Source organism: Triticum aestivum, chromosome 1A (assembly GCF_018294505.1).
Source record: "Triticum aestivum cultivar Chinese Spring chromosome 1A, IWGSC CS RefSeq v2.1, whole genome shotgun sequence".
In the NCBI taxonomy this organism is placed as follows: Eukaryota; Viridiplantae; Streptophyta; class Magnoliopsida; order Poales; family Poaceae; genus Triticum; species Triticum aestivum.
In genome coordinates, this window is record NC_057794.1 from 385,933,156 (window position 1) to 385,949,079 (window position 15,924).

The following is a 15,924-nucleotide window of genomic DNA, read 5'->3' on the forward strand; positions in this document are numbered from 1 at the left end:
TAAAAGGAAGACGGACGATGATGGTAAATGTCACCATTAAGAAAGCTCGACTTGTCGTTAAGATGTTTTCTGACAAGTTCAAGGAGTTGACTACGGTGAGACTTTCTCACTTGTAGCGATGCTAAGAGTCTGTTGGAATTATATTAGCGATTACTGCATTATTTATGAAATCTTGCAGATAGGATGTCAAAACATTGTTTCCTCGACGATTTTCTTGAGGAAAGGTTGTATGTGATACAACCGGAAGGTTTTGTCAATCCCGAAAGATGCTAATAAGTATGCAAAGTTCCAGCAATCCTTCTAAGGACTGGAGTGAGCATCTCGGAGTTGGAATGTATGCTTTGATGATGATCAAAGATTTTGGTGTATACAAAGTTTATGAGAAACTTGTATTTCCAAAGAAGTGAGTGGGAGCACTATAGAATTTCTGATGAGTATATGTTGTTGACATATTGATGATCAGAAATGAATTTCTGGAAAGCATATAGGGTTATTTTGAAAGTGTTTTTCAATGGAAAGCCTGGATTAAGCTACTTGAGCATTGAGCATCAAGATCTATAAGGATAGATCAAAACGCTTAATGGTACTTTCAAATGAGCACATACCTTGACATGATGTTGAAGGTATTCAAGATGGATCAGTCAAAGAAGAAGTTCTTGCCTGAGTTGTAAGGTACGAAGTTAAGACTTAAAGCTCGACCATGGCAGAATAGAGAGAAAGGACGAAGGTCGTCTCCTATGCTTAAGACATAGGCTCTACAGTATGCTATGTTGTGTACCGCACCTGAAGTGTGCCTTGCCATGAGTTAGTCAAGGGGTACAAGAGTGATCCAAGAAGGGATCACAGACAGCGGTCAAAGTTATCCTTAGTAACTAGTGGACTAAGGAATTTTCTCGGTTATGGAGGTGATAAAGAGTTCGACGTAAAGAGTTACGACGATGCAAGCTTAGCACCTATCCGGATAGCTCTGAGTAGAGATACCGGATACGTATAATGGAGCAACAATTTAGAATAGCTCCAAGTAGAACAGTTATTTGGAATGGCTCCAAATAGAGCGTGGTAGCTGCATCTAGGAGATGACATAAAGATTTGTAAAGCACACACGGATCTGAAAGGTTCAGACCCGTTGACTAAAAACCTCTCTTGCAAGCAAAACATGATCAAACCCCTGAACTCATTGAGTCTTAATCACATGATGATGTGAACTAGTTTAGTGACACTAGTAAACTCTTTGGATGTTGGTCACATGGCGATGTGACCTGTGAGTGTTAATCACATGGCGATGTGAACTAGATTATTGACTCTAGTGCAAGTGGGAGACCGTTGGAAATATGCCCTAGAGGCAATAATAAAAGTGTTATTATTATATTTCTTTGTTCATGATAATAGTCTTTTATTCATGCTATAACTGTATTATCCGAAATCGTAATACACGTGTGAATACATAGACCACAATATGTCCCTAGTGAGCCTCTAGTTGACTAGCTCGTTGTGATCAACAGATAGTCATGGTTTCCTGGCTATGGACATTGGATGTCGTTGATAACGGGATCACATCATTAGGAGAATGATGTGATGGACAAGACCCAATCCTAAGCATAGCACAAAGATCGTGTAGTTCGTTTGCTAGAGCTTTGCCAATGTCAAGTATCTCTTCCTTTGACCATGAGAGCGTGTAACTCCTGGATACCGGAGTGCTTTGGGTGTATCAAACGTCACAACGTAACTGGGTGACTATAAAGGTGCACTACAGGTATCTCCGAAAGTATCTATTGTTTTATGCGGATCGAGACTGGGATTTGTCACTCCGTGTAAACGGAGAGGTATCTCTGGGCCCACTCGGTAGGACATCATCATAATGTGCACAATGTGACCAAGGGGTTGATCACGGGATGATGTGTTACGGAACGAGTAAAGAGACTTGCCGGTAACGAGATTGAACAAGGTATCGGTATACCGACGATCGAATCTCGGGCAAGTAAAATACCGCTAGACAAAGGGAATTGTATACGGGATCGATTAAGTCCTTGACATCGTGGTTCATCCGATGAGATCATCGTGGAACATGTGGGAGCCAACATGGGTATCCAGATCCCGCTGTTGGTTATTGGCCGGAGAACGTCTCGGTCATGTCTACATGTCTCCCGAACCCGTAGGGTCTACACACTTAAGGTTCGATGACGCTAGGGTTATAAAGGAAGTTTGTATGTGGTTACCGAATGTTGTTCGGAGTCCCGGATGAGATCCCGGACGTCACGAGGAGTTCCGGAATGGTCCGAAGGTAAAGATTTATATATGGTAAGTCCTATTTTGGCCACCGGAAAATGTTCGGGATTTTTCGGTATTGTACCGGGAAGGTTCTAGAAGGTTCCGGAGTGGGGCCCACCTGCATGGGGGGGCCCACATGAACGTGGGTAGTGGGGGCAAGGCCCCACACCCCTGGTCAAGGCGCTACAAGATCCCCCCTTAGAAGGAATAAGATCATATCCCGAAGGGATAAGATCAAGATCCCTAAAAAAGGGGGGATAGCAATCGGTGGGGAAGGAAATGATGGGATTTCTTTCCTCCCACCTTGGCCAACGCCCCAATGGACTTGGAGGGCAAGAAACCAGCCCCTCCACCCCTATATATAGTGGGGAGGCGCATGGGAGCTTCAACACGAAGTTCTGGCGCAGCCCTCCCCCTCTCCAACTCCACCTCCTCCTGAGTAGTGCTTGGCGAAGCCCTGCAGGATTGCCACGCTCCTCCATCACCGCCACACCGTTGTGCTGCTGCTGGATGGAGTCTTCCTCAACCTATCCCTCTCTCCTTGCTGGATCAAGGCGTGGGAGACGTCACCGGGCTGTACGTGTGTTGAACACGGAGGTGCTGTCCGTTCGGCACTAGGATCATCGGTGATTTGAATCACGACGAGTACGACTCCATCAACCCCGTTCACTTGAACGCTTCCGCTTAGCGATCTATAAGGGTATGTAGATGCACTCCCCTTCCCTCGTTGCTGGTTTCTCCATAGATAGATCTTGGTGACACGTAGGAAAATTTTGAATTTCTGCTACGTTCCCCAACAAGGGATGGGTGACCGGTCGGGAAGTTAGATGATTTGGAATGAGTGATCCACACTTGAGTAGTTAAGAGAGGTGATTAGAGACTAAATCATCAAATAATTCAGAAAAATAAAAAATCAAAAAAAATTCCAAAATTTTCAAAAAAAAATCAAAAAAAAAACCTTTAGTACCGGTTGGTAACACCCACCAACCGGTACTAAAGGTCCTCCATACCAGGGCGTGAGCTCACGTCATGTGGTGGCACTTTAGCGCCGGTTCGTGCCGAACCGGTACTAAAAGGAGGGGCCTTTAGTGCCCACACTTTAGTGCCGGTTCCATAACCGGCACTAAAGGCCCTTACAAACCGGTTTTAAAACTCCTTTTCTACTAGTGACCAGTGCCGTCCAAGTTGATCTTGACATGTACATTTGTCTCCTTGGTTACCCTCTTGACCTTTCCCAGCCTAGACGATACTGAAAACATTGAACAGTAAGAGATAGCTAGTAGGGAAGCTGAACAGCGGTGAGTTCGTCAATCATAAAAGAGGTACAAACCACTATGGAGTCCTCGGGTGTCATCGGAGAGTCATTCCCGCCGACGCTGGTGGCAGCCATGAAAGGCGACCTCACGCGAAGCGATCGTCCGTATAGCCCGCGGGGAACGCGACCACGCTCTGCACTGGTTGGCGGCGTCTGCGTCGCCTGTGGCGATCCGTGGCGGCGGCGGGCATGTTGCCGTACCGGTACGGGGCACGGCCATGCGGCGGCGGGGCGAGGCCTACGACGGAGTAACTGCCGCAGCTGCAGAGCTCGACCTCCTCGGCGTTCGAGGACTTGTCCACGTCGGAGGCTGTGGAGGTGCTCCCGTATGTGGCGCGCAGCGGCACCGACGCGCGTAGCACGTGACCGCTCCTGAACTTCTCCGGCGGTGTCATGAGGCCGTCGCTGCCTGCTCACCTTCCACACCAACTTGAGCGCGACCTGGTCCAGGCCCTTCGTGAAAAACATCGCTGGCATCCAAATCCCCAGCCGTCCTGGCACACCACCAACAAATCCACACACCAAATCAGCGAGACACCCAAATGCCGCGGCCAGAAAATCGCAGCGACCGAAAGGAAAGACTGGCGCATGTGGAGAGTTGTATACGGAGAGTTTGATTAGAAGGAAAGTGTTATATTAGACGGAAAGTATTGATATTTTGTCATTTCCTTCGTTGATTGGTGTTCGCTGATTAGAAGGAAAGTGTTGATTAGAAGGAAAGAGTTTTGATCTTTGATCGTTCGCTGATCTTTATCTCTACTACTATTAAACAAGCAAACATATTTTTCATTATGCCCACCCAGGTAAACATACACAGGGAAAAACAAGACAAACTACCACCCCAAGATTAGGCATCTAACCGTCCAGATTAAAGTCAGGCCCCACCCGTGTGCGTTTAGCAATTTAGAATAGCGGACAAATTTAGAATAGCGGACAAAACTCTGCCATCGATTGAACAGTTCTACCTCCCCGCAAAAAAAATTCAAGCCAATCAATCTCTTCTCTACTTATCTCTACTTACTTATTACTTATTTACTTATTACTCCCTCCGTCCGGGTTTATTAGGCCTAAAGACAACTTCTCTTAGACCAAGACACATAGTAAATTGCTCACATTAATTCTTCCATTCCACTCCCAATGCACTCTCTCACATGCATGCAGCCAATGAAGAAATATGCATGAAGTGAATTAATTTCCCAGCCATGGCACCAACAACAATGGCTTTCAATACAACCAATGAAATGGTTGCATGCATGCACCTTTCCAAAGCAAGGCCTTATAAAAAGGGACATGCTTGTGATGCTGAGAGGCCTAATAAACCCGGACGGAGGGAGTACTATTAAACAAGCAAACATATTCTTCACTATGCCCACCCAGGTAAACGTACACAGGGAAAAACAAGACAAACTACCACCCCAAGATTAGGCATCTAACCGTCCAGATTAAAGTCAGGCCCCACCTGTGTGCGTTTAGCAATCTCTACTCCTAATGGACGAATTGGTTGAATAGTCCCCCCACTTTCAACCGGTTTATTTTCAACCGGTTTTTCTTCGTCCCACCTCCCACCAGCCCCTCCCACTGGTTTTTCTCTTTTCTCGTCTGACCGGCAATACCCAACGTATTTATGGTAATCAATCATAATTAATCCACGTATATTAATTATCAATCCAGGTATGGTAAGGTCATAACTCAAGAAATTTTGAATATGGCAATTATATGGTAATAAATTTAAATTACCCCAAAGGCTATCAATCCAGATATGGTAAGGCCATAACTCGGGAAATATCAAATATGGTAATAAATTTAAATTACCACCAGGTATGGTAAAGCTATCCACGTATAGTAATAAATCATATAGTAATAAATCATAATTAATCCACGTATAGTAATAAATCAATCCAGGTATGGTAAGGTCATAACTCAGGAAATTTTGAATATGGTAATAAATTTAAATTACCCCAAAGGCTATCAATCCAGGTATGGTAAGGCCAAAAATCGGGAAATATCGAATATGGTAATAAATTTAAATTACCCCAAAGGCTACCAATCCAGGTATGGTAAGGCCATAACTCGGGAAATATCGAATATGGTAATAAATTTAAATTACCACTAGGTATGGTAAGGCTATCCACGTATAGTAATAAATCATATAGTAATAAATCATAATTAATCCACGTATAGTAATAAATCAATCCAGGTATGGTAAGGCCATAACTCAGGAAATATCGAATATGGTAATAAATCAGCGATCCGTCCGCATTACTAGCTCATCCGATAAATCAGCGATCGAGTAATTAAACCGTGCAGTAATTAGTACTCCCTCCGTATATGGAAGGAACCACCGGAGTATTCCATAGATTAGCCACAGGATTTTGGCAATCTCGCTGTGGCATCTCGGATTTCGGAAATCACGCGCCCGCAGACGCCGCCGTGCCCCCCCTGCAACCACCGCCGGAGTCGGAGGCGAACGCGATCGCAATCGCGACGTGTATATATATACAAGGACGTACTACGTGCACAAGGGCCTGCAAGCAAACCCCAGTGCTCCTGATCACCATGCATTTCTTCCAGGTCGTCATGGCGTGGATGTTCCCGTGCGCCGTGTGGGCGGCGATGGCGCCGGCCGTGGCGACGGCAGCGACCACGGACGGCGCTTCGAGCGTTGAGCAGGGCAGCTCCTCGTCGCCGGCGTTCGGCCCTGGCGACGCTAAGGTGGCCTCCGACCCGGGCTCCTCCCCGGCGTCGAGGTCGTCCACCTCCTCCTCCTTGCTCGGCGCCCGAAGCAGCTCGTCGAACAGCGCGCGCTCACCGGTGAGGGAGGGCGGTGACACGGCCGCACGGAAGGGCCACGCGCTAAGGCGGTGCCTGCACAGGTTCGCCAGAAATCTGCAGCGCGCCGGTGCTGCGGACGAGCGGTCAGACGGGCGCGGGAGACGGAAGGGCCGGGCGACGAAGCCGGACGGGAGGGTCGCCGCCGGCGAGGACGGCACCGCCCGGGCGAGGGAGGAGGCCGTCGCGAGCGCGATCGCCTACTGCAAGGAGTCGAGCCGGCAGCGCTGCAGGCCGCCGTTGGCTCCCTCGCCCAGCTTGGACGGCTGGCTCCTCGTTCGTCCGGAGGAGGAGATCGGCACCAGCGCCACGAGCGCCGTCTCGCCCTGCGAATGCGAGGCGCAGGGCACCTCGAGCGCCGCCGCCCCCCACCACGGCCACGCGGCCTGCGACGGTACGTGTTGTCAACCGATCCGTCGGTCGATCTGCTCTGCTGCACCCGTGCACGTCTAAACCGTCGTTGATCTCCTTCGTGCAGCAGAATGCGGCGGCGGCAGGCCGTCGACGGTGGAAACTCGGCGAGGTCCAGCCGGGGAGATGGAAAAGGGTGACGCTGTCGACGGGCTTGACGGGGACGTCCTTAGGATAACGAGTTACTTCGCCGCCAAATATGTGCGCGCGGTGCGCCATTGAAGAATAGCTCGGGGTCCGTCTCACATGAGGCGAAGCAAACAGTTTTTCGTAATCTAGAGGACCTTGTCTTACGTACCTTCGATCTTGTATGATCTGTCCATATCAGTGTGCGAGTAGTAGTAATATGATTGTAGTAAGATCTGTCCATATCAATTGTCGATCTTATTCTTATATGATATGATGGCTTGCAGCGTTCCTAAGATCTAACGAGAATCTCCTGGAGTTAACGACACAATCGTTCGATTGTTTCTGAATCAGACTGCAATTTTGAAGCTTAATTGGCAAAGGAGTTAAGATATAGACAATCCTATTTATTCGAACTAGCTTTGCTGAATCGAAAGAAAAGAGACAACTTGGATTCAATCAAAAGAAATTAGAAGATTTTAGTACTGGCATGTATTCACCTCAATCACTATATGCTCTGTTTGTACTCTACACATGAGGAATATATTCACCTTTAACTTCTTTTTTTGCGGAAATAAGACTTTCATTCATCAACCACGGTCATTACACTCCAGATTTTACATAGAGCGTGAATTCCATCCGGTGCATGCCCATGCACGTTGAATTATCAAATGAGTATAAAGTTGGTCTTTTTTTTAACTACTACACTCCAGATTCTCGAGCATGGAGATAGGCGAGTTGTAGACCAAGAGCTGGTACAGATATAGGCGAGTTGTAGACAAGAGCTGGTGGGCAGCAAGAAACGCATGCACACCAAAGAACAAATCTGAGTCACATGCCTACTTCTATTGGTTTCTACAAAGAGCGGCTAGCTTATATCTTAGACCAGTCGGTCACTGTCGAGGTCGCCAAGGTGATCTTACAGCACCGCCGTGGGGATTTCTCATATGATTTTATGTAGGCAAGCCGCAAGCGGTGGTGGTGATTGGCTGGGTGGTGTCGCTGCCTTGGGAAGAGACGAAGTGATGGTAAAAGTAAGCAGGATCCGATGATTCTTCCGTGGGGATAGCCAAAGTCAAGATGTCGACTACAGACTCGTCGCAGACTTGCAGTGAACCTGGATGCGGCGAGCCTGATTTGTGGATCGATGGCGGGTCTTGACTTTGTTAGGCTGGGATTGGATGGTTGCGGAGGGTGGTGTGCTTGGTTGGGTTCCCATGGAAGAATGTGGCCTCCTCGTGGATCTGGTCATGCCCATCCTAGAGAACATTATGTCCCTAGCTCCCTCGAGGAGCAAGGACAGTGCAAGCGGCAGCAGGGGGTAGGGGTAGATGTGGGGAGGGATGTCGGCGGCTGCTCGAGGTCATCATGATGAAACCCTTGACGTCCCATCTTTATCAATGGAAGTGGAAGAGCACGAAGTTGAGATTGGATAGGAGTTTGAGTTCTTTTTGGCACCGATCGGTTCCCCACTTTAGAGATGTATTTTTTTTGCGTGCGAGCAAACAGTGGGTTGATTCTAAAAGGGATAGGCACTTTTCAACAGAAGTGCATGACGGACCAAATATATGACCTCATTTTATTCGTTTGATAGATATCGTATTATTCGCTGTTGTTCATTCGGTGAAATTTCCTAATATTTGATTGTTGTGTTTCTAATCAGAGCACCCCATAATCACCCAATATGAGGGGATGATAAATGAAAAATATTGATTATAAATTTTGAAGAGACCGTGGCAACGCACGGGCGTTATACTAGTTTAGAATAGCGGACAAAACTCTGCCATCGATCGAACAGTTCTACCTCCCCGCAAAAAAAATTCAAGCCAATCAATTACAGAAAAACAGCCACAATTACGGCAATTGATACGTCTGCCTCACAACAAACGGCTAAACTTACGGGAATCAACTCGATCTTCCTGCCTTTGCCCGCCCGGACGTACGTCGCAGCCGCCCAGCCTGTCCTGCACCATCGCCGCCATGCGCAGCGGACGACGCCCGCGCCGACGAGCTTCTAGCCAACGCAGATGCAGACTATCCTCTTGTGCGCAGTATGTGGCCAGTTCCATCCTAGTTAATCTTGATGTCTTTCTTCGATGTCGAAGTTCAAACGCACATTGCAGTGAGACGTCGGCACCGCCAAGCCACTGTTGCGCCATCGCCGTCCAGCGAGTGTTGGCCATCGCTGCCTTCCGCAGCCGACGACGTCGGTGCCAACCAAGTCCTCAGCCAATGCACCTACCTGCACAAGGGAAATTCTATTTAGCAAATATGTGTGTACTTCATTGCTTCCCTAATCCCTGTCAAATTTGCATCTTTATAACAATGTTGTTCACTGTTTTGCATATTTACAACAGTGTGCTGATCAATGCATAATTTTTGGGCAAACCATAATAGATCTACCTCCTGTGACTTCAGCATGAATTTTAACGATGCATCAAACTGGAGCCCTCCATCATGTTGTTTTATATCCGAATATGTATGACTGAATGAATAAAACCCTGTATGATCTATTTGTAACCCAGTCCAAGAGAGAGAAGAAGAAAGTCCCAGTCCAAGAATATGAAACCAACTCATTTGTTTTAACAATATAGTATTTTGTTTTAACATTCAGGCTCTATGGATGATGAATCTGTGTCCACTTGGCATGTAAATGAACCTATTCAGGACATAGTCAAACTTAGCATGTAAATGATCTATTAAGGACACAGTCATTCTCTTGTTGATAGTTCTTGGAGGGTTTTGGTCAAGGAAGTGAAATACCTAGATTGGGTTTTTCTTCTCCACTCTCAAGTTCCCCGTGATGTGCATTTTCTTCCCGGGCAAGACTGCTTGTAGAACATCTGAAAAGGACAGAATAACGTCTCTCAGGAAAATATGGTGGTAACTGAAACAAGGCAGCGTTCAAATGATCCAAACAATAAAGTCATGATTTTCAGCACACTAAAAAGGCAACAACAGGTTTATGACTGAAACAAGTGTAAATCCTAGAAGACCAGGACCTCTGTTATCTAAATAGATGAAGAAAAGGGCCTTAAGAGCCCTTTCGTGCATATGTTGCACTAGTCACATTATCCAATGCATCTAACAATGAGCTTTCTGGAAACTTGATGGTGTTTAGGAAATTATACAGTATTACACGCCGAACGATGTAAGAATGCTCAGTGCAGCTCCGAGATAACAAACAGTAAGTTGCAATTGTTATGCTGTTTTTAACTACAAAAACACTCATCAGGTAAATAGCAACACTCATCAGGCACGGGAATTAATCGCGAAGACCTCACTGCTATGGTTAGTTATTAGCCCCACTGCCTCATCTTTTGATAAGACGATTTATGTTGTTTTTTGCTTGTGATGCTAATGCTTTGTTGCTTTGTCATTTATTCATGCAATAGCTGAAAGTACTAGAAAATGTATTCCAATTTGCATCGCTTCACATGGAACTAATATCTAATAAGTGGAGACATATGGGTACACCTTCCTACCTATGTTTTTTGTATGTCCCCATTAATCATATTACAAAGGAAGTGTCCGCAATTAAGAATTGTGTAGTACCAAATTTTTTTTTTTTGAAAAGGGGTGCAACCCCAGCCTCTGCATCAATAAGATGCATACGGCTCATAATATTAAAATAGAGAGTGTCACAAAGTCTTCAGCAGGTTTAAAGTAAAAAAGACGACAAGCCGCTCAGACGAGCGTAAACATAAAGCCACAACCGGCTGGCAAAAAATAGGAGCACTACATGCCTATCCTATTATATGACCGCCATCCAAACCGGTTGAAAATAACCCGAGCTACCATCTCCCATCGGGTAGACGCAGTAGCCAAATGCCCCATGTCCTCCATCGGAGTGAGTGGCGACCACATACGGATCAACGTTGTGGCCCTGAAGATAACCTGCAAAAAATGAAAGTTCGTTGCTCTGTTAAAAACCAAATCATTTCTGCAGTTCCATACTGCCCATAACAAGGCACACGCGCCAACACGAATGAGTCTTGCTAAAACCAAGTCTACCCCATCAAGCCATGTTCCAAACAACATATTGATAGAAGTAGGTGGAATAATATTGAAGGCAATATGAATCGAACGCCAAAGAAGCTTAGCCAGTGGACAATCCAGAAAGAGGTGCCTGATAGTTTCATTACAATCGCAGAAACTACATCTAGCAGAACCCACCCAATTGCGTTTTGCCAGATTATCCTTTGTCAAAATTACTTTTTTATGCACAAACCACATAAACACTTTAATTCGCAAAGGTACCTTAACTTTCCAGACATGTCTGGAGCAAGGAATGACACTAGTATTAATGACATCCAGATACATGGATTTAACCGAGAACCTACTGTCCTTTGTCAATTTCCAAAACAACCTATCTGGATCCTGAGACAGTTGGACATCCATCAGCCGTCGTACAAGATGAAGCCATGCCTCCCATCGTTCACCCACTAGTGTCCTCCGGAAGCTAATATTGAGAGGCGTTGACTGTAAGACATTTGCAACGTATACTTCTCGACGTTGAACAATGTTATACAGTGTGGGATATTGACGTGCCAGAGGTGTTTCTCCTAGCCACGTATCCTCCCAGAACCTCGTAGTAGCTCCATCACCAACTAAGATTTTTATCCTGTTAAAGAAGAGGGGCTTGACTCTCATCAACCCTTTCCAAAACGGTGAATCAGTTGGGCGCACCGTCACCTGAGCTAAAGTTTTTGACTGAAGATACTTATTACGCAGAATTTGTGCCCAAGTAGCCTCTGTCTCGGATGAAAGTTTAAAAAGCCACTTGCTAAGGAGACATCTATTCTTGATCTCTAGATTTTCAATGCCTAGACCGCCTTGGTCCTTGGGCCTACAGATGATGTCCCATTTGGCAAGCCTATACTTACGTTTCAACTCATCGTTTTGCCAAAAAAACCGGGATCGATAAAAGTCTAATCTCTTCCTAACCCCCACCGGGATCTCAAAGAAGGATAGAAGAAACATAGGCATACTTGTGAGAACCGAATTAATCAAAATTAATCGACCTCCATATGACATGAGCTTCCCTTTCCAACAGCTTAGTTTCTTTTCAAAACGATCCTCAATACACTTCCACTCCTTGTTCGTAAGCTTACGATGATGAATGGGAATGCCCAAGTAAGTAAACGGTAGTGAACCCAACTCGCATCCGAACAATTGCTTATACGCCACCTGGTCCTCAGTAGCTCTTCCAAAGCAAAACAATTCGCTCTTGTGGAAGTTAATCTTGAGTCCAGACAATTGTTCAAATAAGCACAACACAAGCTTCATATTCCTAGCTTTCACCAAGTCATGCTCCATAAAGATGATCGTATCATCAGCATACTGCAAAATGGATATACCTCCATCAACTAGGTGCGGAACCAAGCCCGAAACCTGCCCCGCCTCCTTGGCCCGGCCTATTAAAATAGATAGCATATCAGCTACTATGTTAAATAAGATCGGTGACATTGGATCCCCCTGTCTTAGGCCTTTATGTGTCTGGAAATAGTGACCTATATCGTCATTCACTTTAATCCCTACACTCCCTTTTTGCGTAAAGGAATCAATTTGGTCGCGCCATGCCTTGTCGAATCCTTTCATACACAACGCCTGATGAAGGAAAGGCCATTTGACTTTATCGTATGCTTTTTCGAAATCCACTTTAAAAACCACCCCATCAAGTTTTTTGAGTGAATTTCATGGAGCGTTTCATGCAAGACGACCACCCCTTCAAGGATATTTCTATCCGGCATGAAAGCAGTCTGGGACGGTTGCACCACCGTATGCGCTATCTGCGTGAGTCGGTTCGTCCCAACCTTAGTGAAAATTTTGAAACTTACATTAAGCAAACAAATGGGTCTGAACTGCTCAATGCGAATAGCCTCTGTCTTCTTAGGAAGAAGAGTTATTGTTCCAAAATTAAGCTTGAATAAATGAAGTTGACCATTAAACAATTCATGAAACATGAGCAACAGGTCATGTTTAATGAAATACCAGCACTTTTTGTAGAACTCCGCCGGAAACCCATCTGGTCCTGGCGCTTTATTATTATTCATTTGTGCAATGGCCTCATACACCTCCTTCTCCGTGAAAGGGGCAGTCAAAATCTCATTCTCTTCCGTCTGAAGTTGGGGAACATCCTCAACTCTTGACTCATCCAAAGACACAAAACTCCGTTCCGGAGGTCCAAATAACTGCTTATAGTAGTTGGTAATGTAAACTTTCAGGTTTTCCTGACCAACTATCGTTCCTTCATCTTGTTCTAATTGAAAAATTCTCTTCTTACGATGCTTTCCGTTAGCAATCATATGAAAGAATTGGGTATTATCCTCACCTTGGACAACCTTGCGAACCTTAGCTCTGAGAGCCCACTTCAATTCCTCCTCACGGAGAAGCTCTTTCAGCCTTAGCTCGGCCTCCAATTTAGACTCCAACTCTCTGGTATCTAAAAGAGAGGTTTCAGCTTTTAACTCTAGGGTGTGAATCATCATAAGGAGCCTTTCCTTCTCCGCCTTATAAATTCCGTTCGTATGCTTAGCCCATCCACGAAGGAACCTTCGCAGATGAAGAATCTTGCATTGCCACCGCTCCATGGGTGACCTTCCCCCCGAGTCTTTAGCCCACTCTCTAGCCAACAGATCGATAAATCCTTCTCTTTCAAACCAAGCAAGTTCGAAAGAGAAAATATTCTTATTACCCAAATGAGTTGGGGCCCCTGAGTCCACTAATAGCGGTGTGTGATCCGAGATACCTCGTGTCAACGCCTGCACCGTTACCAGAGGAAACTTCTGTTCCCACTCAACACTTGCCAGAACACGGTCCAACTTCTCAAACATCGGAACCGGTAATGAGTTTGCCCAAGTGAATTTCCTACCCGAAAGCTCTATCTCTCTGAGGTCCAAGCTCTCTATGATAGTATTGAACATAAAGGACCATCTGCCGTCAAAGTTGTCATTATTCTTTTCTTCCTTTCTTCGAATAATGTTAAAGTCACCTCCCACTAAGACAGGTAGTTGCTCATTCCCGCAAACTCGGACTAAGTCCGCCAGGAAATCTGGTTTAAGTTCGGGTTGCGCAGCCCCATAGACTGCCACCAAAGCCCAATCAAAACCATCAGCTTTCGTTCTTACCCTAAACTTAACCGCAAATTCACCCATCACTACACTCCGAACCTCCAATGTATCGCACTTAACCCCGAGTAGAACCCCACCGGATCTTCCTCGAGGTGGGAGACAATGCCAATCAAAGTCTACCCCCCTGCTAAGGTGCTAAGAAACTGTGCTAAAAAATTACCTCGTCCAGTTTCGGACAAAGCAATAAAGTCTAAGTGATGTTCAATAGAAGCTTCTGCTAGAAAACGTCTTTTAGCCAAGTCTTTAAGACCTCTGCTGTTCCAAAAAATGCCTTTCATAATTCATCATGAAATTTTTTGGAGGTACGGATCCTAGCACTTCTACGCACAGCCGACACCAGATAAACCTTACGTTTCCAGGTCCTCTTAGGCTTAACCCCACCATCAATAGATTCAACACGCTCGGAAAGAGGCTCTACGGCCACAGGCACCACCTCTAGGTTTGTGGTTACCGGAGAGGTATACTCATCCTCCTCCTCCGTCACCTGGACCGCAGGATCAAGATCAGCACACAAGCTATCAAGAACCCTAACCCCTAGCTTGTCAATCTCCGACTCATTCATCGGTTTTACTGCAGCTATGTTACGAATCAATTCTAACGCACGTTCAGCTTCCAAGTCTAGCATCTCATTAACCGATTTAGAGATCTCTAGATCATCGTTACCAAGAGACACTCCTATTTGGTTTGCATTATGAACAATCTCTTCATTGGTAAAATGCATAATAGAATTAGACTTATTAACTGACATACCAGTTGTAGTCTCGACGTCCCGCAGCTTGGCCGCTCTCAACCAAATGAGAGTAGATGATATCATCAGCAGACTACTCATCCATCATGTCAACCTACAATAGCAGACTTTGAACAAACACATTAAATTTAACAAAGTAGACAATTTGATGATAGCTAATTCTCTCAAGCAATTATTTCAGTCAAAGTTCAGTATGCACACAACTATGTTCAGTTCACGCAAGATTTAGACAAAAAGCAGTCACATATACATATCCTAATGGGGATCTCGGATTCCTCACCGTCTACAAAGTACGCTGAGCAGGGGGTACCCATGAACGGACGCGGCGGCGCTCGTTGTTGCTGGGACGGCGTGAAGTAGGGGGCATCGATGGCCTCCTCCAGCCGTAGTAGAGGTGGGGAGCCTCTGCCGGATCCCTCCAAGGCTGCCCGGTGGTCGGTGCCGACGACCCGTTGGAGGCAAAACTCATCCATGGCGGCTGGAGCGGAGCCGTGGCTGCAGACTAGGCTGGTGGCCGCGAACGCGTTCGTCGCGGGGCTGGAGAGCGATGGGGAAAAGGGAAGCGAGGTGGAAGCCGTAGGCGGCAGATCCGGGCTGCGTGAAGAGACCGCCATGGACCGGCGCAGCGGCAGGGGGGTGGGGGAGGGGACATAGATCAGCGGCAGGGGAAGGGCGGCCGCCATGGACCAGGCAGGGGTGGGTGTTTGTCTCGTCGCCAATGGGGATGTAGTGGAAGAGGGGCGGACATGTTCTGTGAGGGAGAGAGGAGCTTATCCACCTGTGTAGTGAGGGAGTTGAGTGTTTGCTCCGGTTGTCCGATTTCTTTTTTTTTTTATGGCAAGTGTTTACAAATCTGGTTCGGTCATATATCAATGGTTGATCTCGAGGCCAACTCCAACGCACAACCTCAAACGGACATCCGTTTTGTCTGAATTTTGTCCGTTTGAGATGGCAATAAGGTCATGTTCGTCCGAATTTGTGTTTGCGCCGACCAGGCACCCAACGCAGGACGCATTCCAAACAGACAGCTTGGGCCCACAACTCATGTAGCACACGGAGCCGCGCCTCGCCGCTCGTAGTCGCACCGTCGTCGC

General features: G+C 46.3%; 1 protein-coding gene across 1 annotated transcript; it reads right to left on the bottom strand.

Moving 5' to 3' along the window:
• Nucleotides 1–8,708: 8,708 nt before the first annotated feature.
• Nucleotides 8,709–15,653, bottom strand: LOC123052238 (uncharacterized). The gene is made up of 3 exons (XM_044475366.1): nt 15,111–15,653; nt 9,713–9,792; nt 8,709–9,191 (listed from the first exon to the last, which is right to left on the bottom strand). The coding sequence occupies exons 1-2, from the start codon at nt 15,511–15,513 to the stop codon at nt 9,713–9,715; spliced, it is 483 nt and encodes a 160-aa protein (XP_044331301.1). The 5' UTR covers nt 15,514–15,653; the 3' UTR covers nt 8,709–9,191.
• Between the last annotated feature and the right edge of the window lie 271 nt (nt 15,654–15,924).

Coding starts and splice junctions, on each gene's coding strand:
- LOC123052238 (XM_044475366.1), bottom strand. CDS start 15,513: ATGGCGGCCGCCCTTCCCCTGCCGCTGATCTATGTCCCCTCCCCCACC. Junction 9,793..15,110: donor CTCAGCGTACTTTGTAGACG/GTGAGGAATCCG, acceptor TGTCCTTTTCAG/ATGTTCTACAAGCAGTCTTG.